Source organism: Leopardus geoffroyi, chromosome B2 (genome assembly GCF_018350155.1).
Source record: "Leopardus geoffroyi isolate Oge1 chromosome B2, O.geoffroyi_Oge1_pat1.0, whole genome shotgun sequence".
Lineage (NCBI taxonomy): Eukaryota > Metazoa > Chordata > Mammalia > Carnivora > Felidae > Leopardus > Leopardus geoffroyi.
The window spans coordinates 143,176,623-143,202,288 of record NC_059332.1 but is presented as its reverse complement, the minus strand read 5'-3'; the positions used below and the strand labels follow the sequence as shown (position 1 = coordinate 143,202,288).

Sequence of the window (25,666 nt, the reverse complement as noted above, 5' to 3'; positions counted from 1 at the left end):
AGAAAGTTTACTGTATCTACTTCCTATCAGAGCATTTCTAAGTATTTGAAAGGTCTTATCCAAATATTTGAAAGCTGTTAGAAGTTGCTGAAGTGGCACCTTCGGAAGAAGGCTGGAATGTTGGAAAACAGCACTGACATTTTTAAGTGATTATGAAAGGTCAAGCTCTCAATGTAATCTTGGTGGCGCTTGGATGGTTCTACTGAGGCTAATTTTTGAGTAAATGCAGGTGTGATAGTATAGGGATTAATCTGTTATCACTGAATCCACTGCCTGAGATTCAAACATTCAACTGTTACGGTTTTTATTTCGCTGTGTATTTTAAATGGTTTTCCTGCTTAAGTAGGTAGGAAAATCACTGCAAACTTTCTTCCCCCACCCGCCGACTAAAATGAAATCTGACTGCCTTGCCCAAGAAGACAAACGAGTGCTTGCCTGTAAGGGCTGTAGAGGAATTGATTGATCTTGAATGTTTCCTTCTTGGTCTTTAGTGCACTATGAATTTATTCTGTAAAAAGTGTGATTAGAGAGGTAATCTTTTTTTTCTTTCTTTTTTTTTTTTTTTTTTTAGAGAGGTAATCTTAAACCAAATTCATTGTATTTCAGAAGGAAATGGGCACTTCCCAAAGGAAAAATTGCGGTACTGGATTTATTTACCAAAACAAGGGAAAGAACTGGCAGATAATATGACAGCCATACGTGGGTTAGAAGTAAAATACAATATTTCATTGTCAATATCATTTTTATGCCTCTCAGACTCTTAGAAGGCATTTTAGATACCATTTTGATCAAATAAACTGGGAAGACTTAGAAATCATGTTTTCCAGAGTACATTCTGAGACATACCAGTCCTTTGGGATATTCCATGGAAGAAACTTCTGTAGGTAGAACATTCCTGGGGAACTTTGACTAGGACACTGCCCTGGGGTTTTGCACCAAAGATATTAACACAACAAAGACACTCAAGCCTTTCCATTAAAGAAAGAAAAAGAAAACAGAAACCACCGTAACATATGTGACCTCCAGATAGCCCCCCCATTTGTATCACCTCTTGTCTCCCTATGAAGGTCAGATAATGTTCTACAGAACTGCACCGCCCCTGACTTGGGTGGTGTCAGAAGCCGTTCAGATAGTTTTTTAAGTTATAGAATGTTACAGTTGGGAGATCCCTCGTAGATAAAACGTTTCCAGTCACAGGACTTCATATTACAAATGAGGGGAAGGGGCTTTCTTCAGGATGTGGACCACTGGGCAGGGATTGGCCCCCTACCTGCTGTCAGGCCTGTGCTTGTGGTTTCTCAGCTTTCTGGGGGAGTGAGCAAAGGGAACAATGGATTTATGTCTATTTTTTTTTTTTAAGTGTATTTATTATTCTGAGAGAGCAGGTGGGGAGGGGCAGAGAGAGAGAAGCCCAAGCAGGCTCTTTCAGACTTGGGGCTCAAACTCCTGAACCATGAAATCATGATGCAAGACGAAATCAAGAATCAGACGTTTTGACTGAGCTACCCAGGTGCCCCAATTTATTTTTGTTTTAATAGGGTAAATTGTTAATTGAGTTTATTTAAAAAAAAAAAAAAATTGTGGTTTAACACACTTACATTCTCCTCTTGGAAAAAGAGGTCAGTTGCATCAGAGCAATAAAACGTGTACTACTCTGTGTCCAGCCAGAGAGTTGCATTTTCCCTCCTGGAAATGTGAAATCAGGTATGAGCTTTCCTTTTGCCCATGAAAACCATCTCCTGGCCAGCTTTTAGTAGCATCACAGTTGGCTATTTTTCTCTCATCAATCTTTCTGGTCTGTCCACACAGCTTTCCTAAGAAGAAGTCAACCCACCTGTTTTCACAGCTCCAGCCTTCATTGCACTCCTGCACCTCCCTGGTGCTGTTGGACTTCAGACCTAGCATTTCTGAGGTGAAAGGGACCTCGGGACTTCTAGTCCAAAACTTCAGCTTGCAGACAAAGCGGGGTGTGAGTCCCAGTGGGAGGAAGTTCTCAGGCTACAACACCAGCTCTCAAACCCGGGCCCCCTGGCCGCTGTTCTCTTGCCCGTGTTTCAGTGATCCCCGAATTCCGCTGGTTTTCTTGGGCTGAGGCCAAGAAACTCAGGCTGCACTGGGGATTCTAATAGTTGGACCCATTTGGAAGTAACTGTGAATGGGCGCTACTTGAGACCCATCTCTATTGATCATGTTGTAAGTGACAGAAGGGCGAGAGAAGTCTGACTCCTCTGTCTGCAGTGCCCATGGCACCCAGGGCACCCAGTAGGCACCCAGGCACCCAGTGAGCGAGCCTCCAGGGCATGCCATGTGCCCGCTAGCTGGGGTGGGTTGCCAACAGTGAAATAAAACCCCTGTGGTTCATTGGCATGTAGTGTTACAGTTTTGAGCTGAGCTAACCCATAAGAGCAGCAAATAGAATTTTTTTAGAGTAGATTATTAAGCGGAGGGAGGACAGAGACAGCATTACAGTTAGGTTTTCATTCACTTCATTAACTAAGGCAAAGATAGGTCTATGTGTTAAATTCCCTATCAGATAACCTATTATCTATTATCTAGTCAAGAGGCGTGGCTCATACACCTGTGAAACAGCAGTCATTTCATAAAAACTAAACATGCATGGCATTTTGCTTAGATTTCAGAACTTTTACTGGCCAGATTTGTTCTTGTTTTAGAAATAAAACTTTTCATTCCTATTTTTGTTTTTATAGCCTTTGTCTCTTTCAAATGCAGACCTGCAGCATATACTAATATTCTAGTAATCAAAAACTCGCCTGTCTTACTGAAATGAGAACACAAGTTCCCCACTAAGCTAGGCTGCTGGGGCAAAAAGAAGAAAGATTTTTCTGCTAAATATGGCCAGTGTGGAAAATCTGCATTATACTCATTAGAGCCTCATTTTTTTGGATGTGTTCGGGCATCTTCATTAACATGTTTTCTTGACTTGTGTCTAAGCAAGTCCTCTTACTCTAGAATTTATGACATGGCGTAGAGCAGTAGAAAGACCTCATTATTTTTAATCTGTGGAGTTTAAAAAGCTTTTGCTAACTTAACTCCATTATCTAAAGTTATTTATGAATTCCCGTTACACGTAGTGGGGTATGGTTAAGTCTAGTTCCTTCTATGTTGTAACATTTTAGAACTCTCAGTATGGCTTTGTTTCTTAGTTTCCGTCGGAGTAGCACGGGGAGGGAGACATGAATTGTTAAGCTGCCATCTACACCGTGCACGACACGGGGCAGGTGTGTCTGTGTGCACGTGAGGGGGAACTCGAGCAAAACTCAACTCGAATCACTGTCATCACCCCTAAACAAAGCAGAATGTTTAAAAGGCTTTCAGTATTGTGTCAAGCCTGAGAGAATGCCCGCCTTTTGGGGTTTAGACTTTGAGTGACTGACTGCATGCTGTCTATACACACGTATCCCACACATTACTATGGGATTTTGCTGCCTTCAGCAGATGTTGCCTTTGATAGAAAAACTTAACCTGGGGCTAATTACCAGGACAATAAAAGTTGCAAACCATGCATTCTTTTCCCCCATCGTTTGCACACGGTTTGGGTTTGTGTGATGGTATGTTTTAAGCCTGTGGACCTCTGGCTTGTTTTGTGGAACCATCCTCACATTGATCATGCAGGACCACACAAGCCGACTTTATTTCTGTGGCACCGTTGCAGATACAAGCATCAGCTTCCATCCCAGTACTGAAAAGAATTGCTCACCGTGGAAACTCAAGACAAAGAGAATCAAAAAGGAGAGTTGGCATTTAGACATGTTTCCTTAATTGCTAAAGTCTGATTTCTTTTAAAGGTACTGGATAAGTGGATCAAAATATGTACATAAATGGTCTTGTCATCTGAGTAAGTGCTTCATTTTAAACTTGGATACAAGTTTGTGCCATATTTCAGTATTTCATTATTAAAGATCTGTAAAATTGAAAATAATCTTAACAGGCTTTGTAAACCCAGAGCTCTATATCCTGCTTCTGATGAAGACAGCGCCTCTCTGTGGCCTCTCAGTCTGGGTAGCTGCCTCCCGTTTCCTCGGCATCTGGAAATGATGGGAGCACTTTTAGATCGTCCCAGGGACTGGGGACACTTGTGTTTAGTAGGTGGGCTCAGACCTGCACTGGAGATAGTCCTGGCAGAGCAAGCACCTGTGCCCGGAATGCCATTCATGCCCCCATGAGAAACACTAGTGGGGCAGTGACCTCATCCAGGAACACGCACCTGTGGCGCAGAGCAGCTCGGCCACCGGTCATCATGTATTGTTCATTCACGTGTTGTTTAGGGTTCTTGAGATATCTCGTCCCAGCTCCTATCAATATTGTAGAGCATGCACTATATATGAATATACCCGTATGTTGATAAAATTCATTTGATTTATAATTTGGGGGCGGGAGATTGAAAATAAAAATTCTGTTGTGTCCCCAAATCAGAACTGGAAATTACTCCTTTTGACAGGGCCAGGAGACCAAACAATGGAGGAAAGCCTATTTGTTTCCTGTTATTTGTCCCGATTTTATTTGCTACTGCAATGCCAGAAAAACTTAACCTGATCTTTAGGCTCACTGTCTTTGTTGGAGATTCTGTACCACACTTCATGCTTGCCGGTGGGTGTTGGGCCTCACAGAAAGAATTCTCTGGAAAGACCAGACTGACTAAAACTTGGCAGAATGGCTGTGTTGGAGCTGTGGACGGCAGAGTTGGTCCTTGTGGTGGTTCGTGTACTTTGTGGAGGTTATGCAGACCTTCTCTTCATGCTTCATTTTTAAGAAGTTTACTTTCTACGGACTACTGGCCTGTTACCCCCATCCTCAGTAAAACTACTCATTTTACCGGATATTTGCTTTTTCAAAGAGTTGTGTGAACTTGGAATCGAATGTAGATCTGATTTAAACGTTAAAATCATTTTTTTTTTAATGTTCCTGGTAATCAGTTTGTAATCAGTGAATCAGAAAAGCATATCGAAGACCCCGTATTTGTGGGCCTCCGCCTTAGTTTTGGGTGTGATGTATCCTTGTGGGCTTATGAGTGTGTAATTGGAGCGACATTCTTCTACTGGAATGCTTGACTTGGGGCTGCTTTTTCATCTCTAATATGTGCATTTGGAACCATAATTGAGAAAGGTACTTTTATCTTCTTCATAATAGCCGTTTTGTGATTATTAAAAAAATAAATTCTTGCCAGCAGGAAAAGAAACTTAGGTTTTTATGTTTTAATATAGTTGAAGAATTTACAGTATGTTTCCTTTTGCTTCTCAGTAAACTCGAGTTTTTTAATTTGTAGACTTGAGATTGAAAGGGAGACTTTTCTTGAAATCCTGGAAAATTTATGCCTCCCTTCTCTTTACTATCAACCAGAGAACCTTTAAGACACAGTGGGTTGTATCAAAGTGTCTCTCCACTATCAGTCTTCAGGGTTAGGGGGGAAAAAACTAAAGACTGGTTTTGTTCCTAAAGAGACAACCAGAGTGGTGACTGCTAAGCATGTGTAGTGTGCCAGCTCTCCTTAGACCTTTGTCAGCAAAGCGTTAGTCCTGTTGCTCTGTCCCCGTGATGTTTACATCTGAGGAAGGAGGGGGTTAGGGTACACGTCTATCCAGCTACTTACGTATGTCACTCGAAAAATGGTGAAAAGCAAGCGTTTCCTAACCTTGAGCATTCTGGGGTGCCTGGATGAGGCACTGGTTGAGCGTCTGACTCTTCATTTCGGCTCAGGTTGCGATCACTGGGTCGTAGGATTGAGCCCCACGTCGGGTTCTGTGTTGAGTGTGGAGCCTGCTTGGGGTTCTGTCTCTCCCCCTCTGTCTCTCCCGCTCACATGCGCTTGCGCTCTCTCTTTGTAAAAACATAAATAAATAAAAAATAAAAAAGATAATTAAGCTTTACTCTTGCTGTGTGGTGGCGTTTTTCTTTAGGACAGTCACATAAAGTAGTATGTTGTCTGTTTCATACGCTAGTAAATTTGGGTTTTCTCGAGTGATATATTTGAAAACTACTTGGAAATGAGTTTTTTAAACAAAACACTCCATGGGAATGTTAGAGACCTCGTTAAGGCCCCTCATCGCCCCCACCTCAGTTCCTTGTGCTCCGACCATCTTGTGATCTGTCCGTCCCCATGTCGTACCTCTGTCCTCTGCTGGATGGCTCTCACAGGTTTGTATTGATGGGATGTGTGCCATTTTGCTTGTCATAGCTTTCATTTCTGAAGCGGTTTTCCACGTTTCTACCATCTTTTTTTTTAATTCTTTCTTTTTAAGTTTATTTATTTTTGAGACAGAGGGAGACAGAGCATGAACGGGGGAGGGGCAGAGAGAGAGGGAGACACAGAATGGGAAACAGGCTCCAGGCTCTGAGCCGTCAGCCCAGAGCCTGATGCGGGGCTCGAACTCACGGACCGCGAGATCGTGACCTGAGCCGAAGTCGGGCGCTTAACCGACTGCGCCACCCAGGCGCCCCTCAGCCAACTTCTTAATTAGTGTCTCAATTACTGCACAGTATCCTCTTTTGATGTATCATTAGTCATCTGACCGTTTCTCTTTTCACTATTTAGTTTCTAGTGTTTCTAAACCTTCTGGTATATTGCTTGCTCCTTCTCTCTTCCTTTCACTTACTGTCTCGGTCTGACTTCTCAAGGAGGCTGGCCAGCCCACTGGTGCCTTCCTTGGCTGTTGTGAGGGTCAGTGCGAGCTGGTGCATGGAGAAATGTTAAATGTTCATCAAGGTATTTTTGTAGAGAACCAGCTTAGACCTAAGTGCGAATGTGCTTTAGTAAAGCAAAGGAGGCCTGCATTTGAGTCCAAACTGTGCACACACTGAGACTCAGCAGCTGTCCACTGTGAGTGGACACTCGCAGCGTGTGAGTGTGTGCGCATGCGTGTGTCATGACAGCATGAGCATGGATGTCAGTGAGGAATTTACTCTTGCCGTGTTGCTAAGTAGCTTTGAGTTTATGCCGACGGCTCAGAAGATCATTACAAGAAAGGAGCACCCAGTTAACTGTAATTCATTTCATTCTGTTTTCTAGATCAACGTCCGAGTTACCACCATGGATGCGGAGCTGGAGTTTGCCATCCAGCCAAATACAACAGGAAAACAGCTTTTTGATCAGGTTGGTCTTTGAGCTTAGGAGGGACAATCCCCATTTAGAAAGTTATTTTTTGCAGATCTGAATAATTTTGCTGAGCATATTGGTTTGCGGCTTACCTCTTTTTGTAGAGGAGAACATTTCTCCTTCTTCCAGGGGGTTCACACTGTTGTAAACACCCTGTGCGAGTAGCCCCTGTTCACAGCCCTGTGAGAGGAAATTTGGGGATGCTCTGAAGTCTTCATTAGCACAGCCCGTGAGCTAGGCAAGGCAGAGCACGTCCACATCCCTGCGTATTTCTTCTTGAGACCCGAAGGTGGATGCAGAACGCTGATCGTAGTGAGCCACCCAGAAAGCGGTGGTAATTCCGCCATGGAACAGTTCCAAGTTTTGGAACAAGATCTGCTTCTCTGGGCTAAATAAAGTCTGCTCCGGGGCCAGGGCTCCAGGAGGGCAACAGGCGCAGACATGAGTTTACAGGTCCCTTGAGCTATAGCCTGCCTGGCTAAGAGGCCCCGCTGATGGGACAAGTGGTGTTCTGAACCCTAGCACTAAGCCCAGAAATTGGAATGGGTGGTGATCAGGAGCTGAGGGAGGGTGGGTGACTTCTAGCACATTTAGAAGGTGTAGGGGACTCCCTCCTGTGTCTGGTCCTATCTCCTTCTTGTCCCCAAAAGTGAGCTTCCGGTAGGTTCATCCCCACCACGTGCTGGGCCAGCACTGGTGTGTGTGCCGGGCTTCGCGGGGTGGGCAGGGACACCTCCGTTCTGCCTGTGCTGCTCGTGTGAGGTCATTGCCTGGCTCTGCCCATACCCAGTAAGGACAGAGGCATTTACTCTTCGCGGTCAGGCTGGACTTGGGGCAAAAACCTAAAGGTTTCTTCTGAAAGAGAATCCTGAAGTAAATTAAGTGGAGCCAGCCGAGCCCTGTGTGGGTTGGGTCAGTGGTTCGAACATGGGTTGTACCAGAGTCCTTGTCTGTAAACGAGTGGCGGGGCTGTCCTCAAGTGACTGTTCTAAAGCAGAGATGGAAACTGGGGGTTAGTTACAGAATTTCGATGCCTCGGCCGTTTACCTGCCCGGCCTCCATCTGCCTTGTTTGTTTGCGTGTCGCTTCTCCGACATCGCGTGAGGAGTCCGCGGTGACACCACTGCCGGTGTCCGAGACATCCGTGTCTGCCCGTGGGACCCTTTGGAAGCGGAGGGAGCGGAGAGAGCAGCGAGGCCTGCCCTGCTCCCTGAAATACTCCGCTTGGGTGGTCCGGTTCCACGGACGTTTTTGACTGCACGCTCGTGTGCTAGGCGTGGATGGAGCTGCGTACCGCTCGGGGTTCCCCCCGCTTCCTGGTCCAGGGTGCCACGTTGACAGAACTCGGCATGTTCCTACATGTTGAGCGATTGTACTCGTTTGGTGTTTGCGTTGGTTTGGTTTTTTTCCCTGCATTGGTTTAAAAACAGGTGTTTTTATTAGATTATCTGCTTAACAGAGGCATGGAGCTGTGGGTTAATAGGTATACAAAAAATGGACCCTGAACTCAGTCGGTAGGTGTGGGTTATTTTAAAAACGTATTTAATAAATCCAGTCAGCGTGCCAAGTCTGGATAAATTCAGTATCTAAATTGTTCCAGAGCTCGTTAGCCCCATCAGCCACATTCAAGCGCGATGATACTGTTCCCCACCCCTGAAAGTCAAGTCCCCAGATCTGTGTGCTAAACAGAAAACAAGGCCACATCCCACTTGAACCTCTGTTCCCAAATCATGTTTCCTGCCTGAATGTCAGCCAACCTCCAAGACAGGTAGTGAGATTCTACCACCAGTCAGTTATCAGAAAGGGAAGTAGTGGGAGACAGAAAGATCCCGAACTCCGCCTTCAACAGTAGGACCTGGATCACAAAGAACTCTGATCACAGAGTTCACATTTAATTTCTTTTCAGTTTGGTGTGTCCCTAAAGAAAAATGCGATATAATCTGAGGGTGCTGAGGTTGGAGCTGACCTGGAAAGCGACTAAGTCTGTGTGTACGTGGACACATGGAAGGACATGGAAGTTAGAGAAGAGAGTTGCCTGAGGTCATAGTGCTCACCAGGGCCCGGGCAGGTTCTGGCTGTGTGGCATCATAAGCCTGCTTACACTTGTCTTTTTGAAGATCCGTTTGTTTATCCTTCTGTGTCTTTCCAAGGCAGCACATGACACTGCGAAGGTCCCGCCTTCCCGTGGGTATGTCATCAGGGGTGCCCTGGGTGCTTTCCGGGGCTCCTTCCCGCACCCCAGCCAGGCTGCACGTGTTTTCTTCTCGATGCCTTTGGAGTCTGTGTCCTTTTCTCAGTTGCTCCACCTGATTCTAGGTTTGGGCCAAACTACCAGGCACTAGAATATGGTCCTTAAGTAGAAGGGGTTGAAAGACACTTGAGAGGTAAGCTCGTCCGAAGCCTTCTCTCCCACCACATGAGCAACATGAGTCTCTTCTGTGGGTCCCGGCCCGGCCCATCCCCATCCCCATCCCCATCCCCGTCCCCATCCCCGTCCCCGTCCCCAGCGCTCTTGCTGGATCTGCCTGGATTCTAGTCCAGGGGTCTGACTTGATGGGGGGCCTCCCAGGCCAGCACCGCACAGCCAGGCGAGATCCTACGGTTCCGGAGGCAGTGAGAGAGCTGTGACTCTGTGTGCCCTTTGTTTCCATCATCACAACCTGTGTTCAGCTGTCACTTGAGGTGGAGTCAAGTAGACTTGTCCCTGCATTTTCCATTCCAAACTGCCATGTAAAACACTGCTGAAGCAGAAATGAAGGAATATTCTCCACACCTGTTCAAATTCCGCTTCCGTGTTGCGTATCTGCTTTAGTAAGCCAAGGATATTCGAGGGGAAGGGTGAAGTGTGTTTTTTCAGGAATATTGGATTTCCCTTGTAAGGAGGACTTAAAGGTTGGTTTTTGGAATGGACTGAAGGAAAGCAGGTTAATTCAAGTGTGCCGTTTTGGGGAAGCCATAGAAATAGAAGTAAGGCTCTAAAATATACTCTGCGGGCAGTTACCCTGGAGTGAGGAGATTCATGCCACAGAGACGTGTGGCGGATCGGGGTACCCAGGGTTAGGCGTTTCATTGTGCAAGGGTTCTGTCCACAGTGTGGTTCTGGGGTCTGTGATCTGCTTTGCCAAGGGGGCTGGCTGCCTCATAGCAGAGGGGAAGAGAAGTCTGAGCTGTGGCTGTGGCTATCAGCAGGGGTCTGACCCGGTGGGAAGGGAGGTGGAGCAGACAGAATCCTCTCACACTGGTTGGCACCCAGGCTAAGGCTCCAGTTTGGTGTATGGAGTGGAAAGACCAGATGCTTCTGTATGTGGACCTTTCATAGGTTGCTCTTGAGACCACCCGAAGAGGAAGGCAAGGCAGGTTTTATATCCAGATACTGAGACGGAGGTTTATAGAGAGTGTGAAATTAGCAGGATTGGGTATGGAAAACCTGGTCTTCAGATCAGCGTTCCCTGCACTTAGCTGCCCTGACAGGACTTAGGCAGGGTTCCCAAGAGACTTGGGAGTCAGCACAGAACCATCCAAGTTCTTCCACATCGTGCCATGTTGGGGCCCTGCCCCCCTCCCCCCATGGGAGAGTGGAACGAGTGGGATGGGAACAGGTCCCTCCTGGGGGTGTGACGACCAGGCTCCTGGAGCCCCAGCAAGTATCTGGTCCCCCAGCAGAGGAGAAGACACACTCCCAAGCAGGAGTCTATTTGGAATTTCCAATTTTATTTTAAGCAAATGCTCCAGATACCTGATTTGTCATTTCTCATGTGTTTGGGTCTCTTTCCCTTTATGACATTTGAAGAATGGTAACCTTTTTATATAGAGGCTGAGCATTGTATGTCATGGGACTCAGCATTTAAACTGCAGCAAAGCCCTGGGACTCAGTTGTGATGATGTGTAACAGGTGTCCCCAGGAAGTTGCTTTTCTGTTCCTAAGAGAAAAGCGTAACCAGGATGGGATTCTGTCTGTAGTGGACCACAGGAGACTTTTTCTAGTGCTGTGGAGAATTTTAAAATGTGAAATCCTTATGATGACCTAGGTTGAATTACACCTTCCTATATCAGAATTCCAAATTTCTGGAGGTTGAAGGAATGCTAGTCATCCCTTGGTGTGTGAAGCATAACTCCCCTGCCCCCCCTTTCCCTGGAAGTTTGCCCCCATCTTTCTCCTGCCTCTCTGGGGACTGCTGTTGCCCTGTTCCCAGTTAAGCAGAGGCCTGGGCCACTGAGAAACAGAGACAGGCAGCCAGGGAAGACCCAAGTATTCCTTTGCTTCACATTAGTGACTTTCAACTCCTTTTTCATGGGAGCACACCTGACAGGGGCATTCACACTGGGCCACACACTCTCCCTGGTGTTCCCTGGTGGGGTCCGGCTCTGTGCGCTTGCTCCACCCCAGCTGGTTGTCTTTACTTGGGAAAGTGTGGGTGGGGTAAGAGGAGGGGGGGCAAGAGTTTACAAGGTCTTATGATTTTCTGAGATTTAAAGTGAACCCTGAATCTGCTCAAACGTATGTTAAAAATAAGCCATCTATGGCTTTGGAGGAGCAGCCTCTGTTGGTAACAGGTTCCCTGGGATGGTGCAGGAGAGGTGTGTGCAGTGGGACCGGGCAGCCGGCATCTGGCTCTCCTGGCGACCCTGCTGTGCCGTGTGCCTCCTGCCCTTCCAGACGTCAGCCTCTGCCCCTCTGTCTCATTCACGCAGGTGGTCAAGACCATCGGCCTTAGGGAAGTGTGGTACTTTGGCCTCCAGTATGTGGATAATAAAGGATTTCCTACCTGGTTGAAACTAGATAAAAAGGTAAGTCAGAGTTGACTATTCACAGGATATTTGGGTGTTGGTCTGCTCTGCTAACTTTGAAACTGGAACACCTTCTTCTGTCTTTTGTTTTTTGTTCTTTTTATTTGTGTAAAAGTTTCTATAGACAAAAAGGTTACAGGTTTCCAGTAAATGGGGATATTGGTTGGAAATTAGATCCTGGGATTTCTCCTTACTGCTCACTCATTGGAGCATATGATAGTTAATTGCTTAGCTTTTAGTTGACCTTAGTTTTTTCCCCCAATGAGATTGTTAATCTTCTAGACCATGAATCATTCACTGTTTTGTAAGAACCTGTTATTGCTTTGTTTGAACCTGTGATAGATTATCTTTCAACTCGAAAGACTGGATAATTCCATTAACAACTGTAAAGAAAAGCAGGAAGCTTAAATGTGTTTTCTCCACACAGTTTGAAAATGTCCCTTTTCCCAAACCTGCATCTTCCTCCCATATTACTATAGCAAGCCTGAGGGCAATTAGAGATGGCAATGGGCAGGGGGGGTACATGAGCAGTTACTGAACATAAGTTCCGTGGCTCATGGCTCGACTGGCCACGTGGGCAGATGCCAGGTTCACAGGTCACTAGGCAGGCCCTTTCTAAATTCGAGTTCTCTGGAATTGGTAACATTGTTCCCAGAAGTTGGGGCTGGTTCCTAGTGGCTTGGTGAGTCCCTAACTGGCTGCTGCTAGACTTCCAGCTGAGTGTGGGAGGGCGATAGGACTTTAACTGGCCTTTTCTCGTCTTACCTGCTGAAAAGGTGACTTTTGGAGTGAACGCTATCTCCTGAAAACTGGCCTGCATGATCCTTTTGACCCGATGGTTATGACCTGTGTTTAGGGAGCGGGGTGTGGGGGGGGGGGGGGTTGGTCTCATCCTCTACACTTGCAGAGGGCATTTGGCTTTTGTCGTCCAGGTGTCTGCACAGGAGGTCAGAAAGGAGAATCCTCTCCAATTCAAGTTCCGGGCAAAGTTCTACCCCGAAGATGTGTCTGAGGAGCTCATCCAGGACATCACACAGAAGCTTTTCTTCCTCCAAGTGAAGGAGGGAATTCTCAGCGATGAGATTTACTGCCCTCCTGAGACCGCAGTGCTCCTGGGCTCCTATGCTGTGCAAGCCAAGTTCGGAGACTATAACAAAGAAACGCACAAGTCTGGGTACCTCAGCTCTGAGCGGCTGATCCCCCAAAGGTGAGCACAGGGTGGCCAGGCCCGGACGAGAGCGGCGTGTTGCACCCTTGAAGGGCGTAGGTGGTGTGTGTGAGCAGAAGCAGTCGGCAAGCACAGGGGTAAATGCTTCTTGAGGCTGGGGCTCTAGCACCTGCTAATCTGCGTGCTGGCCCGCGTGTGCTCTGGCCGGTGTAGGCACTGACACGCCATGGCCTCCCCTCGGGGGCACTGATCTACCTGTACAGGGTCTGTGATAAAGAAACATAGCAGGACGGGGACCATTCCTAGCTCTCCCTAGCGTATAATGATTTGGCCCCATTAAATCTGTATTCACTGATGGTCACATAAATTACCCCTTTTGGAAGAAGAAGCCCCTTAAAATATAAAATACCTTTTTAAAATTCTCCAGCAGCAAGACTGGGTATGTCTCATTCCAGGTTCTAAGTCTCTCAGGTCGTTAATGGTCAGAAATGCTACACATCAGGAAGTAGAAACACTGTGTGGTCTTATTTGAAAGAAAACTCAGGTTTGCAGATGAGCAGTGGCCTGCTGCTTGCCTTCTGTGGCCCTTTGTGGTGACAGTTCTGTGCCCTCTTCCTTTGCAACCCAGAGTCATGGACCAGCACAAGCTCACCAGGGACCAGTGGGAGGACCGGATCCAGGTGTGGCACGCGGAGCACCGCGGGATGCTCAAGTGAGTGCTGGGCGGCCCCTCCCTCCCACCCGGCTCCTTTGCGTGGAGTTCAGTTGGGGTCCCCAGGGTGGTGCTTCAGGAACCCCACGGGGCTGCAGCTTGGGTGCCACAGAGCAGTGAGAGGTAACGGTTGCACAGGAGGTTTTCCCTAAATAAAGCCGGGTGCTCCTGACTGGGGTAAGAAGCGATTTAGTTCAAGCTTAAGGCCCTAAAGTCTTCTCTCTTGTTTGTTTTAGAGGAGAGACCGTCCTGTGTCTAAAACACTGTTCTAGTCAAGGGGGAAAGAGCATTATTTTTCTTTCCTGTCATAGAGGTGCTGGCTTGTTCATTGTCTGTAAAGTGTTTCCTTTCAAAGGTGTATAAATGGGAAAAAACTGATCCTTGCTATTCAGGGAGCATGAAGGAGGGACATGATGTGACATGTGGCTATTAGGTGTAAGAAGTGCCCACATTCTGTTGCCCTGGATTCTTCATCTCGGGCATCACGAGCAATTCTCTGTGTCCCTCCCCCCAGCCTCAGAAGCTCATTTACAGTTTGGGCCTCACAGCCGTTGTGTCCTTCGAGTATCCTCTGTCCCAGGCATCTCTTGTTGGAGGGAAGGGACTCAAAGCCTAAGTGGCAAGGGCTGGTGAAATAGACAGTGGGAGGCCCTGCAGCAGTGTGTGGGCAAGAGAAAGATCGTGCCTACCGATACGATTTAAAAGGAAGATCTTTGTGTCCAGAGAAAGCAGCATGAGTCCGTTCAGTCCTTTCAGAACGTCTGAGGCGCATCGGTGGTCAGCATCCAGGACAGTTTGGGGCGCAGGCATGGACAGTCAGCAGAGGGGCAGCTGCTAAGCCCCAGCTGTGGGCCCACCCTGCACGACCTGCCTGAGGCTGAAGACCCCGGTAGCGGATTCGTGGCTCGGGACGCGGCTCTAATGACCATGCTTGTTTGTTCCGCCCGCTAGAGACAGTGCCATGTTGGAGTATCTGAAGATTGCCCAGGACCTGGAAATGTATGGGATCAATTACTTTGAGATCAAAAACAAGAAGGGAACAGACCTTTGGCTTGGAGTTGATGCCCTCGGACTGAATATTTATGAGAAAGATGATAAGTGAGTTGAACTTTGTAATTATCTTCGGTGGGTGGGGGCATCGGGGCTGGAAACGGTGGAGAAAATGGCATCTGTGTGTGTCGTGTGTTTTGACACATTTGTCTAGCGCATGACTCTCTTAAGGGCTTTTCAGCTGTGATGTGCCCACGTTGTGTCCGAGGTCAGCTCGAGGTGTTGGCCGTTTCTCTTCCGTCACTGTAGCCTGTTCACTAGCCCTGGTGTGTGCTGACCCGTGACCCCACATGCCGGAGCTGCAGGAAGGCCTCCCCTGCCCATCTGCTGAGGCCCGGCCACCAGCTGCCCATAGGCACCGGCACACCCACAGATACCACCCAGGCAGCCCTAGCTGTGCTGGTGGCTTAAGGCTTGCGCTAATCCAACCAGGGATGGTTACAGTGCTATCAGAGACCTTAAGGTCCTGTAAACAGTGGCTTATGTACAGACAGTTTAGCTAAATCCTCTGAGCCTGTGAGAGGTATCTAATTGCCCCGTGCTAGCTGTGTGCATTGAGTAAGGTCTGCAAGAGCCAGAGCCAGCGTGGAGCCAGCTGGGCCCTGCGGCTTCCTTTGCCCTTCCCTGTGGTTACAGACACTGCGCATGGGTGTCTGCTTTCTGCCAGGGAGCTAGATACACAGGGAAAAAGATCTGAGTCAGCGGGGGCAAGGTCTCCATGGTGTCTGTGGAGAACACATCTCCTCCCGTCGCAGCTCTTCTCCATGTCCGGGCTCTCGGACCCCCCCCCCAAAACCCTCTCTCTGGCCTCCATGAAGGGCATGCTGCTGCCCGCGACTGGTGATGTCACGTGAAGAATCTGTCTTCTTGCCAGAACCCAGGGTACGGATACCTTTGACTTGGGTCAGGCAGAGGCCCGTGGCAGGCCTTCCCAGACCCTCCCCTGAGTGCCAGAATTGGAGGAGGACAGTCACTCTTACTGGAAGTTATGGTTCCAGTCAGGGAGGACTCTGGTTACGGTGTAGGACCTGATACGCTTATCAGAGAATGGCAGGAACTCCCCCAAGAATCTAGAAGTGAGTTATTGAGGACTCCTGGTGTGCTGCTTCCCCAAGTGTGCTGGCAGCAGTGTTGTAGGGAAACGTCAACGGTCCGGGAGACTCCAGAAACCAGCGCCTGGTCCTTCCGGAGGCGCCTCAGTTGGAGGGTGGTGGCTGGTAGCGGGCGGTGCACACACAGTGAGAACGCGGTGCCCTCGTGGGAACGTGTGTGGGAAACTGCCTGTGTCTCTGCACTCATTTCTTGAATGAGCAGATTTTGTAACATAGCCGTGGCCGGGGCTGTCCGGACAGGTTTTTCCAGCTGCAGGAAACAGCCACAGGCAGGAACTTGCTGATGTCAGCTGGTAACTGCCTCCAGCCCACGTTAAATGTTAATTTTTCCCAAGTAAAAATTAGAGTTGCACGGCTCATTCAGTCGATCCCTGCTGTCCTCCCTCTGTCCCCACCCCCAGTTTACCAGTGAAACTGACAGTCCTCTCAAAGGGGTCTTCTCCCCAAGAAAGACTGTGGCGTAGGGCGACCTCACTTCTGCCTCGGAGGGCGCCCCTCTTTTCAGTTAGGAAGAAACACTTAGCCAGACATTCGGTCACCAGCGGGCCCAGGTGGTTCTCCTCGCCAGCAAGGATGGACAGCTTGCTTACCAGCGCCAGCAGGACCCTGCCTCGAGCCTGAGCCGCGCTGGGACAAGTCCTGGCTGTGGCGGGTATTGGGTTACCCCCCTCGGTGCAGGGCCAGCAGTGAGAACTGATGTTCGTGGAGCGCTGTTCAAGTGAGAAGTTGGGTCTTTTGAGTATGTAAGTTGGGCGATGAGAGACTTAGTGCACCTGCAGATAAACAAATATACCTTTATTATCCCTTTTTAGAACTAAATGTATCCTGGTTGGGAAATGTCTCTTGAGGTCCCTTTTCAGTGTGTATGTAACCACGGAGTGGGAACGCGTGGGACGGAAAGCATCTTAGTCTTTTTCATTCTGTAAACCGTAGATGAAGAGGGAGCAAAGGAAGTTCCCATTAGTGTGTTATGTGATCCTACCTGGCATCGTCAGACCCAAAACAGAACCGTGAGAGGAGTGCGCCCTTGCCCCCGCGTTTTTCAGTCCTGCGAGAGCACCTCTGTGCTCCCAGGGCTCACCCTCCCCCACCCTCCTCTCCTTGCAGCCTTCCTGGTCCTCCCAGGGGCAGGAGTCTGCGCCGTGTGACTCTCTGGGCCCTTGAAGGGAGCGAATGCTGCAGAGGGCTGTAGACAAGCTGGGGCCAAACAAGGACCAGTGTCTTTCTCCCTTAAATCTCTCGCTCAGAGTGGTAAATCACACACACTGATCTATACTTGTTTTCTTAGCTTTATTATGTATATAGTAAGCCAGTGGTTATTGTTAGGTTCTATAGCATACTGGTTATATACAGCATACGTATACTACAGCATATAGTATATGCAGTACAGGATCGTAAAACTGTAATACAGTACATATAGTATTTTATGTATCATGTAGATACTTAAGAAATTATTTCCAGTTTCTAAAATTACACTCATAGGCACGATATGTTAATTTTGCCTCCACCCCCACCCCCCCTTTTTGTGTGTATGTTACATCTTTGTGCCTTAGTGCTAACAGGTTACCTATTTAAGAGAGGAGAGCAAAAGGCAGTTCTTTGGATTTGTGGGAGTTTTCTTTTACCAGATATGCGATTGTCAGATACTTCTCTCCTTTCTGGTCTTTGGAGCCCTAACTTGAACGTGGAACAGAATTTCCGGAAAAACCTCCTAGTCTCTTACAGAGACCGTTGAAGGGAATACAGCTAATCCACTGAGAGTACCGAGTTTAAAAGTTCCCCTCAGACTGGCGGAGAGGAGGGTTTGGCCTCTGCGTGTCTGGATGTGCATGAGGGCCGAGGGAGAAGCGGTAGGACCTGGTTAGGAGTGGCTGGCAGGAGGTGGGCACAAGGGATGCGTGGGGACAGTTCCTTGACACGCCTGCCCTGCCAAGAGGTGGCGGCGCGCCTGGATCGGCCCCTGCTGGTTCAGATCGGGATGTTTGCTTCTGTTGTAGGAGTGCCCGCAGAGCCATCTGTGGAGCCCACAGTGACCTCCAGCCCCTTCCAACACCCCAGACCTTTTCTAAATGTTTTTAATGAAAAATATCAAGCAAACTACAACATGGAGAGGATTTTACTGTGAATGTCCTGTGCCTGCAGAGATTCTGTCCTTAGCGCTTCACTGCTCAGCCTCACGTCACTGCAACCTCGGGCCCCTTTCTTCCAGATACATTTCAGAGTAAATTGCAGACATCTGTGTGCCTTCCCCAAAATACATGTTGTTTACTAGAGCTCTTGCTTGTCTTTTGTTTGATGTAATATTCAAGTACATTGAAATGCACACTTCTTAAGTGTTCATTTGTTGAGCTTATTTTTTTTAAGTTTGTTTATTTTGAGAGAGAGAGCAAGCAAGCAAGAACGGCGGAGGGGCGAGAGAGAGGGAGAGAATTCCAGGCAGGCTCTGCACTGTCATTGCAGAGCGCAACGTAGGGCCCGAAGTCACAAAACGATGAGATTGGACGCTTAATGTACTGACCCACCCAGGCAGCCCCATTTGCTGAGTTTGAACAGACATGTGCCTGAAAAATTCAGACTCTTGTCAAGATACAGAAGAATAGTATCATCACCCCCCCCCACCTGCATACTTTGAATTTAAATTTTTTAGCCATTTGTTTTTTTTCATTTGACATCATTTCAGACTTTAAAATTGTTCCAAAAGTAGCAGGTATGAAGAATTCCCATATGCCCTCACCCAGCTGCTCCATGTGTTAACATCTTACATAACCACAGTCCAGGTCAGTGTTGACACGATGCTTTTCACAATATACAGACCCTATTTCCATTTTGCCCAGTTGTCACTAACGTCCTTTTTCTGCCCCAGGATCCTGCCCAGACTCACACCTGCACTTAGTTGCCTCCTCCCCAGTCTTGACCTTGACACTTTGGAAGTCTCTCAGCTTGGATCTGTGTCGTGTTTTCTCCGTTAGATTTGAGTTTTGCGCTTTGGGCAGGAATCCCACAGAGGTCTGTCATGCCTTCCCGGGGCCTCTCACGAGGCAGTGTGTGGTGTGGGAATATTTTACCACTGCTGGTGGTGTTAACTTTGGTGTCTGGTCAGGGTGCTGTCTGCCAGGCTTCTTTGTGAAGTTACCGTCCTTCCCTTTGTGGTCAGTAAGTACGTTTCAGGCAGACACTTGGGAACTACGTAAATACCCTGTTTCTCATTATACTTTAATCTCTTCTAGCATCCATTCGCAAGTCTTAAACAATTATTACTGTGGTTTTGAGGAAACAGTGATCCCCCCCACAAAAAAAAAAAAAAAAACAAAAAAAACCCAGAACATTTCTTTTACATGTATGGTTTCTGAACAGAGTCAGTTTTCTACTCATGGATATTTTATTCTACAGGCTATAATCTATTACCATTATTATTTTGTTCAAATTAAGATTTGCCTTTAGGATCCCTTTCGAGTTGGCTCCTGTGTCCTTTTGATATGACCCCATTTTTAATTTTTTTTTGTTTATTCATCTTGAGAGAGAACATTTGTGGGGGAGGAGCAGAGAGAGGGAGAGAGCAAATCCCAAGCAGGCTCCACTCTGTCAGCACAGGGCCCGATGTGGGGCCTGAACCCACAAAACTGCAAGATCATGACCTGAGCTGAAACCAAGAGTCCCAAGAGTCAGTCGCTCAACCAGCTGAGCCACCCAGGCACCCCAGACAGACCCCGTTATTTTTTTGAGCACTTCTTTACTTCCTGGCTCCTCAAGATGTTCCAGGATCATCTTGTACTTTTCCTCCTCCAGCCCTGGAATCAGCTGTTTCTCTAAAGAGCTCTGGTCCCTGTTTGGAGAATCCCATTTTTTTAAAAAATATATAGTCCCATCTCTGATCCTACAGTTAGGTTTCTGAACGGCTGTAAACCGTTATATGAGGTTCCAGAGTCTTAAAAAGGTAGACTTTACAGACACCTCAGAAAGCAAGCAGAGGGCTGGAGGGCATGGTGACCGGATGCCCAATCCTTAAAAGAAAGATGCCTGTCTAACCTGAAGGTCCAGGTTTTCTGGGATTAGAACTGTTTTGAGAACCCCATATAAAGCTAGGAGCCTCAGGGCTGCCTGGGCGGCTCAGTCAGTTAGGTCGACACTTGATTTTGGCTCAGGTCATAATCTCACAGTTTGAGGGTTTGAGCCCCGCATCAGGCTCCACACTGATAGCCCGGAGCCTGCTTGGGATTCTGTCTCTGCACCTCCCCCACTCACACATGTATGCACACTCTCTCTCAAAATAAACTTAAAAAGAAAAGGCAGAATCTTAAAAAAAAAAACAAAAAAACAAAACTGAGCACCTGAGATCCTTGCCTCCTTGGCATTCTGAGTGTTGGAAATCTGGCTGCAGTGGTGACTGCACAGGTGAGAAATGAGCTAGCAGAGAGGCCTCGTGCTGTGGAGCGGGTGCTACGAAGCAGCAGATGTCTACCTGTTGTCCCTCTTACAGCCATGTAAGGACCTGGGTTAAAGCCAGCAGTGGGACTAGGTGGTATCCTGAGTTCCTTTCCGGTGCTCAGAGGCCTGCAAACAACGTCACCTCTTTGCTCAGTAGCAGAGTGAACGTCTTGCGTGTCTGACTGTGTAAGGCATGTTGGCCAGATACGTTTCAGCAGGCATTGGTGACCCTGGAGGACAGAGCTGTAAAAAGGCGAATGCCAAAAAGGACTGGCCAGTGCCCTGACCTCATTCCTCCAGGTGTGTGGAACTGCTGTGTCCCAGAAGAGCCATCTGTGAGGCTTGGGTGTCCTCTCTTGGCCATTAGAAGCCACCCTGCCACCTTGACCTGGCTTGTCATAGCAAACCTACATTGCCCATCAGTTTTTATTTAAACGTGTTGGTAGGCAATTGGTTTCTGTCCATCTCTGCTTATTTTCTAAATTGAAAGTTTTTATGAACTGGGGGAAAGGTTGGGTTTTGATGGTAGGATCTTTGGATGGTGGTTTGAGGGTCTGTCATTCTAGATGGTGTCCATGGTAATATGTTGAAAGCATAGGGCGAAAGAGATGAAGAACAGGGGCGGGTCGTGTGGTAAGAGCCATGTGGTTGGTCTTAACCCTCTGGAGAACTTCTCCTGGGAATGCTAAAGAGCCAGAGTTTGAGCCAGTGGTCGGCTAGTAGCGACCAAGCAGGGAAGTGCTGGGGCTTTCCTCAGGGGGTTGTGGGCCTCGTGCTGTCATAGAAGTTGGAGGAGGACACGGGAGGGTGTCTGGCCAGCCGGGTGAACATGCCATGCACCCCTAAGATGAGACCCAGAAGAGCAGAGTCCATACCAAGTCCTCATCAGGGACCTCAAACAACTGTAAATACATGCACACCCAGCCCTGGAGCACCTAATACAATGAGCAAGTTCTGACACATGAAGGGGAAATAGACAACAAGAGGTAAGAGTAGGGACTTCAGTACCCCCCTTGCAGCCGTGGACAGATGATCCCCACAGAAAAATGAGCAAGGCACTCTTGGAGTGGAAGCACACCAGGCACTTTTCCGTTTCCATCAGCAAGCAGCCACTCTGAGTACAGCATGCCTAGAAAACCTAAGACATGAACTTTGACATCAGAAAGCTTACCTGCCTGGTCTTCAAAGAGCTCAATAAAAACGGAGGAATTGGGAAAACACGAAGAGAATAGTTGATGTAGCACAAGAGACTACAGGTCAAGAAGAGGCAAGGCTGTTGAAGGAGGCTGAGCTGGCCTGAGGGTGTATGTTTGTGGTATAGAGCAGGGAGCTCTACTGGCCAGGTGGGCCGTGGGACGGGTGTTGAGGGCCTGGGTGTGAATCAGGAGCTCGATCGGAAGCCTCTTGGATGTTAAGTCGAGGCCCCTGGATTTCATCCTGTGGAAACAGGATTCCTGTGTTGGCAGTTTAGAGGAGAATGGATTGACTACAAGGGAAATGAATCAGACCCAGTGACTAGAAGTGGGGTTCTGGGCACAAGGACCCAGTTAGGCTACAGGAGATGGCTGGGCAAGCTGTCACAGGGTGAAAGGGTGCACCGGGTTGGGAATCCAAGTTGACCTGGAGCTTACTGGCTGGGGCGGCCTGGTGCAGGTCTGCTGGAGCCTGGACCTGACCTCACCTAGCACAGGTAGGAACTCCGGTAACAACGTGTGTTATATACTGTGCTTCCTGGGCTTTATACTTTTTCAAATTGAAGCAAAAATTCTAAGAATAGATTTGCAATCCAAATACACATCTAACTATCCCCTTCCCTCTTTTTTAACCTCAGGTTGACCCCAAAGATTGGCTTTCCGTGGAGTGAAATCAGGAACATCTCTTTCAATGACAAAAAGTTTGTCATTAAGCCCATCGACAAGAAGGCTCCCGTAAGTTTCTATGAATTCTAGGCGAGGGGTTATGGTTTTCTTACAGCCAACTATGTTTTCCGGGTAACAGTCTGATTTCTCTGGGACAAGGAGCTGGTGATATGCAGGATCCCTTGTGTGGTACAGGGTAAACAAACTGCCAGCAGGTTACACTGAGGGTCAAGGACCCCTTGCGTCATGTGACTGACCGCTACAGGAGAGGTGTGCTGGGGCCCAGGTGTCTGTCAAAAGCTAGCTGACTGTGTCCCCTAAGTTTTCAAATGGTCTTCGTTCCTTATGAAGAAAAGGACAGTTCTAAGTCATTGACCAAATGATAAGCATTTCATGAAAGGTTGCATTTCTGGGCTTGTGAAATGTTCGTTTTCCTGCGGAAAACCAACCTGCCTCCAGATGGTGTACCTGGGGTGGGGGCTCTCATCGGCACCTCCCTGGAAGCCAGTTGGGGCACAAGTCTCAAGGGCCCGAGTTGGCTTTCTGAGCCGTCTTTGCAATTTACCGCGTTACGAAAAGTCACACCTGCATCCAGGGCACCGCGGGTCCTCCTGTCCCCCACCTACATTCTCTCCCGGGACTGTGCCCCTCTGCTTTTCTGCAAGCACCTTCTGCCCCCTCCAGTGCGCTTTACAAGCAGGTGCCTTCGCGTTGGAGCTGATGTGGGAAGTGGGTCCTTGCAGAGATGAGGCTGGTGGGACACTCTTCCTGGGAGGACTTAGCTAGAAAAGGGACTTCATTTCCTGCAGTCTGAAGAACGTAGACTGTTAACTAACAACCGCAAAGACTGGTGTGTGCGGGAAACGCATTCGGTTTTATCGTTGATTCTGCTAACGTGTAAGCTTTCGGCTATTTGGTGAGAAAATTTGAGACGTACGTGCCGTAGTGTGACGGAATGAGTGAGGATTTTGTCTTCTAATCAGAAATCTGGTTCTTAAAACTTTTTGTCACTTAAAGGATTCTCTCATCCCATGAGCCTGTTATGATTTTTACAGAACTGTAGATCGTAAAGGACTTTGTGTCTTGGTTACAGTGTTGGGCTTAGAGAGGCCAGGATGGGCTGTGGTCCAGGCCAGGGCGTCGGGAGCCTTCCTGGGCCGGGGCCCCGCTGGGCAACAAGTGACCCACGTGGAACAGTGAGCCGCATTATTGTCCAACTGCCCCTCCCCATGTATCAGTTAGTCTGGCGTAAGTGAAAAACAGGTCTTGACGCTGTTTGTGAAAGTATTTTCTCCTTTATTGAAAACGTTTCCTGCTGTTTGTAAACTCTTGACCCCCTACTCTGTGGGTAGTTGCCCAGTTATTTACAATTAAAGCAGCATTTAATACCGAGTTGCGAGCTCCATGGTAACAGGCCACGTTAACATGCAGCATCACAGCCCAAGGGTCACAGTGTCCCCATGTTACCATGGGCCCTAGGTGGGGCAGTTGGGACAGTGAGAAGACCCTCAAGTCCTTGGGTAGGCTGCCGTCTGCCCATAGGGTGGTGCTCAGTTTTCAGAACTGTTTAAAGAAGTTTGGCAGAAGCAAGAATACTGGACTGGACTACTTAAGGATTAATGTGTGTGTGTGTGTGTGGCGGGGGGGGGGGGGGGGGCGGTGTGCGCACGCATGCGCGTGCGTTTCTTAATTCGGCTTAAGTTTAGCTTTTGAAAACCTGAAGAATATTTCCTTTTTTTTTTTTTTTAAACTTATTGTCAAATGCTTTCCATGCAATACCCAGTGCTCATCCCAGCGGGTGCCCCCCTCAATGCCCACCACCCACTTTCCCCTCTCCCCCACCCCCCCATCAACCCTTAGTTCTCAGTAGTTGAGTCTCTTATGGTTTGCCTCCCTCCCGAATATTTCCTGATCTTAAAATTCCAAGCAAAGGTTGAATCAGCTGAGCATACTTTTACTATATACTAGTTCTGTGTGGGGCCGCTGATTAAAGAAAAGGCGAGAGAAGCACTGGTTGGTGGCATACTGCGAGCAGGCTCTTGTAGGATTGTGCACACAGCATGGGGTTCCTGTCCTCATGGTCCACGTTCTAGTGCAAGAGACGGATGAAAACAAGTACCGTGCTTTCCAGCGGTGAATTCGACAGTGAGGTTATATTTAGTAACAAATCAGGGTGAGGGGACGGGGGACAGTGTGACCGCTCCAGGTGGTTGGGACCGCCTCACCAAGAAGGCTGACCTTGTCAGGCTCCTGTCGGGAGGAGGGGGGGGGGCGGGCAGGGGTTCCAAGTGAGGTCCTGGTTTGAGGGGTCCCCGTCCCCCTCTGCACCTCGCCAGGGTCGCTCTGCTCCTTCCTGCCTCTGCGGCACTGCCTGGCTTCTGGCCCCGTACTCGGGGCCGTAGAAAATCCCGTTGGCCCAGAAGACAGACAAGGAAACGCCAGAGGTCCGGGCTGGCTCGCTGGTGTGGCTTAGGATTCCTTTGCTGAGGCTGACTCGTGGAGGGCAGTTTCCGTGGCAGGCTCACAGACGAGCCACTGTCGCCCGTGCTCCCGGCGACCGGGCGTGTCCCTTATAAAAGCTGGCTCTCCTCCTGCCTGCTGGGACACTGCACGGTGGGCTGGGGCACCGAGAGTGCTCGGAGCCTGCCCCCTGCCCGGTCATCCTGCGGGGGCAGAGACCGTCTCTGCCTCCTTCAAAAAGGGCTTTTTGTCCCTGTGGCCTCGTGGAAGAGTGAGGGCTCTGGCAGCTACCTGTTTAACTTAGGAAAACCGCCGTTTGCCTGGGAGCAGCTCTGCCCTCAGTCGAGGGCGGCCTCCTGGAGGCTCCTGGGGCTTCTCGCTTCACAGCTTTCCGGCTGCGTTTCCATCTCCTTCTCTTGTATCCTTAGGGACTTGGATCCGTTCCCTTGAACTCGCCTCATGCCTCGAGTTTCAGGTTTTAGGACCTCCGTTCTCTCCAGGGTTGGGAAAGTCCGCCCCAGGTCTAGTTGGTGTTGTGGTTTTGCATGAGGAGGCGTGGGCTGGGTACTTGGATTTAGAAATCCTTAAATAAATACTGGTTTCAGTTTTTGTTTTTAACTTGAAGTCGGAAACCAGCCTCCTTCAAAGGCAGCGTAGGAAATTTCCTCTGCTCTCAGGCTGTGTGCAGAGCTTGACTCAGGGTCACCTGCCGCCATGATGCTACCGCAGTTTCTGTCCCTTGACGTCTTTGTAAGGAGGAGTTGGTGCTAATCGGAGCTCCTTTGCAACGTTTAGCCACAGTCGACATCTTTTTGGGTGGCATGCCCGCGCGGCCCTAACAGAAGATTGTTTTCTCTTGTGTAACAGAGATAGGTGCGCGGTGAACACACCTGCTTCTCCCAGCTCTGCAGACACTCCCTGGGAAACCCGATGGCTTCGTCACAAGTGTGTGGAAGCCCGAGGAGAGCCCCCTACCCCCGG

The 25,666-nt window shown here is 48.6% G+C and overlaps 1 protein-coding gene across 3 annotated transcripts in view; it reads left to right on the top strand.

The window, feature by feature from the left end:
- The window catches only part of EZR (ezrin), a 51,570-nt gene that overhangs the window by 18,964 nt on the left and 6,940 nt on the right, over positions 1–25,666 (top strand). For 2 of the 3 annotated variants that reach the window (XM_045500183.1, XM_045500184.1), the window contains exons 3-8: positions 7,025–7,108; positions 11,804–11,899; positions 12,832–13,106; positions 13,696–13,779; positions 14,731–14,877; positions 22,198–22,294. In XM_045500183.1, the coding sequence (XP_045356139.1) occupies positions 7,025–7,108; positions 11,804–11,899; positions 12,832–13,106; positions 13,696–13,779; positions 14,731–14,877; positions 22,198–22,294 (783 nt within the window). Of the gene's footprint in view, positions 1–7,024; positions 7,109–11,803; positions 11,900–12,831; positions 13,107–13,695; positions 13,780–14,730; positions 14,878–22,197; positions 22,295–25,666 lie in introns of those variants that run through there. The other variant, XM_045500185.1, reaches the window with a different exon arrangement.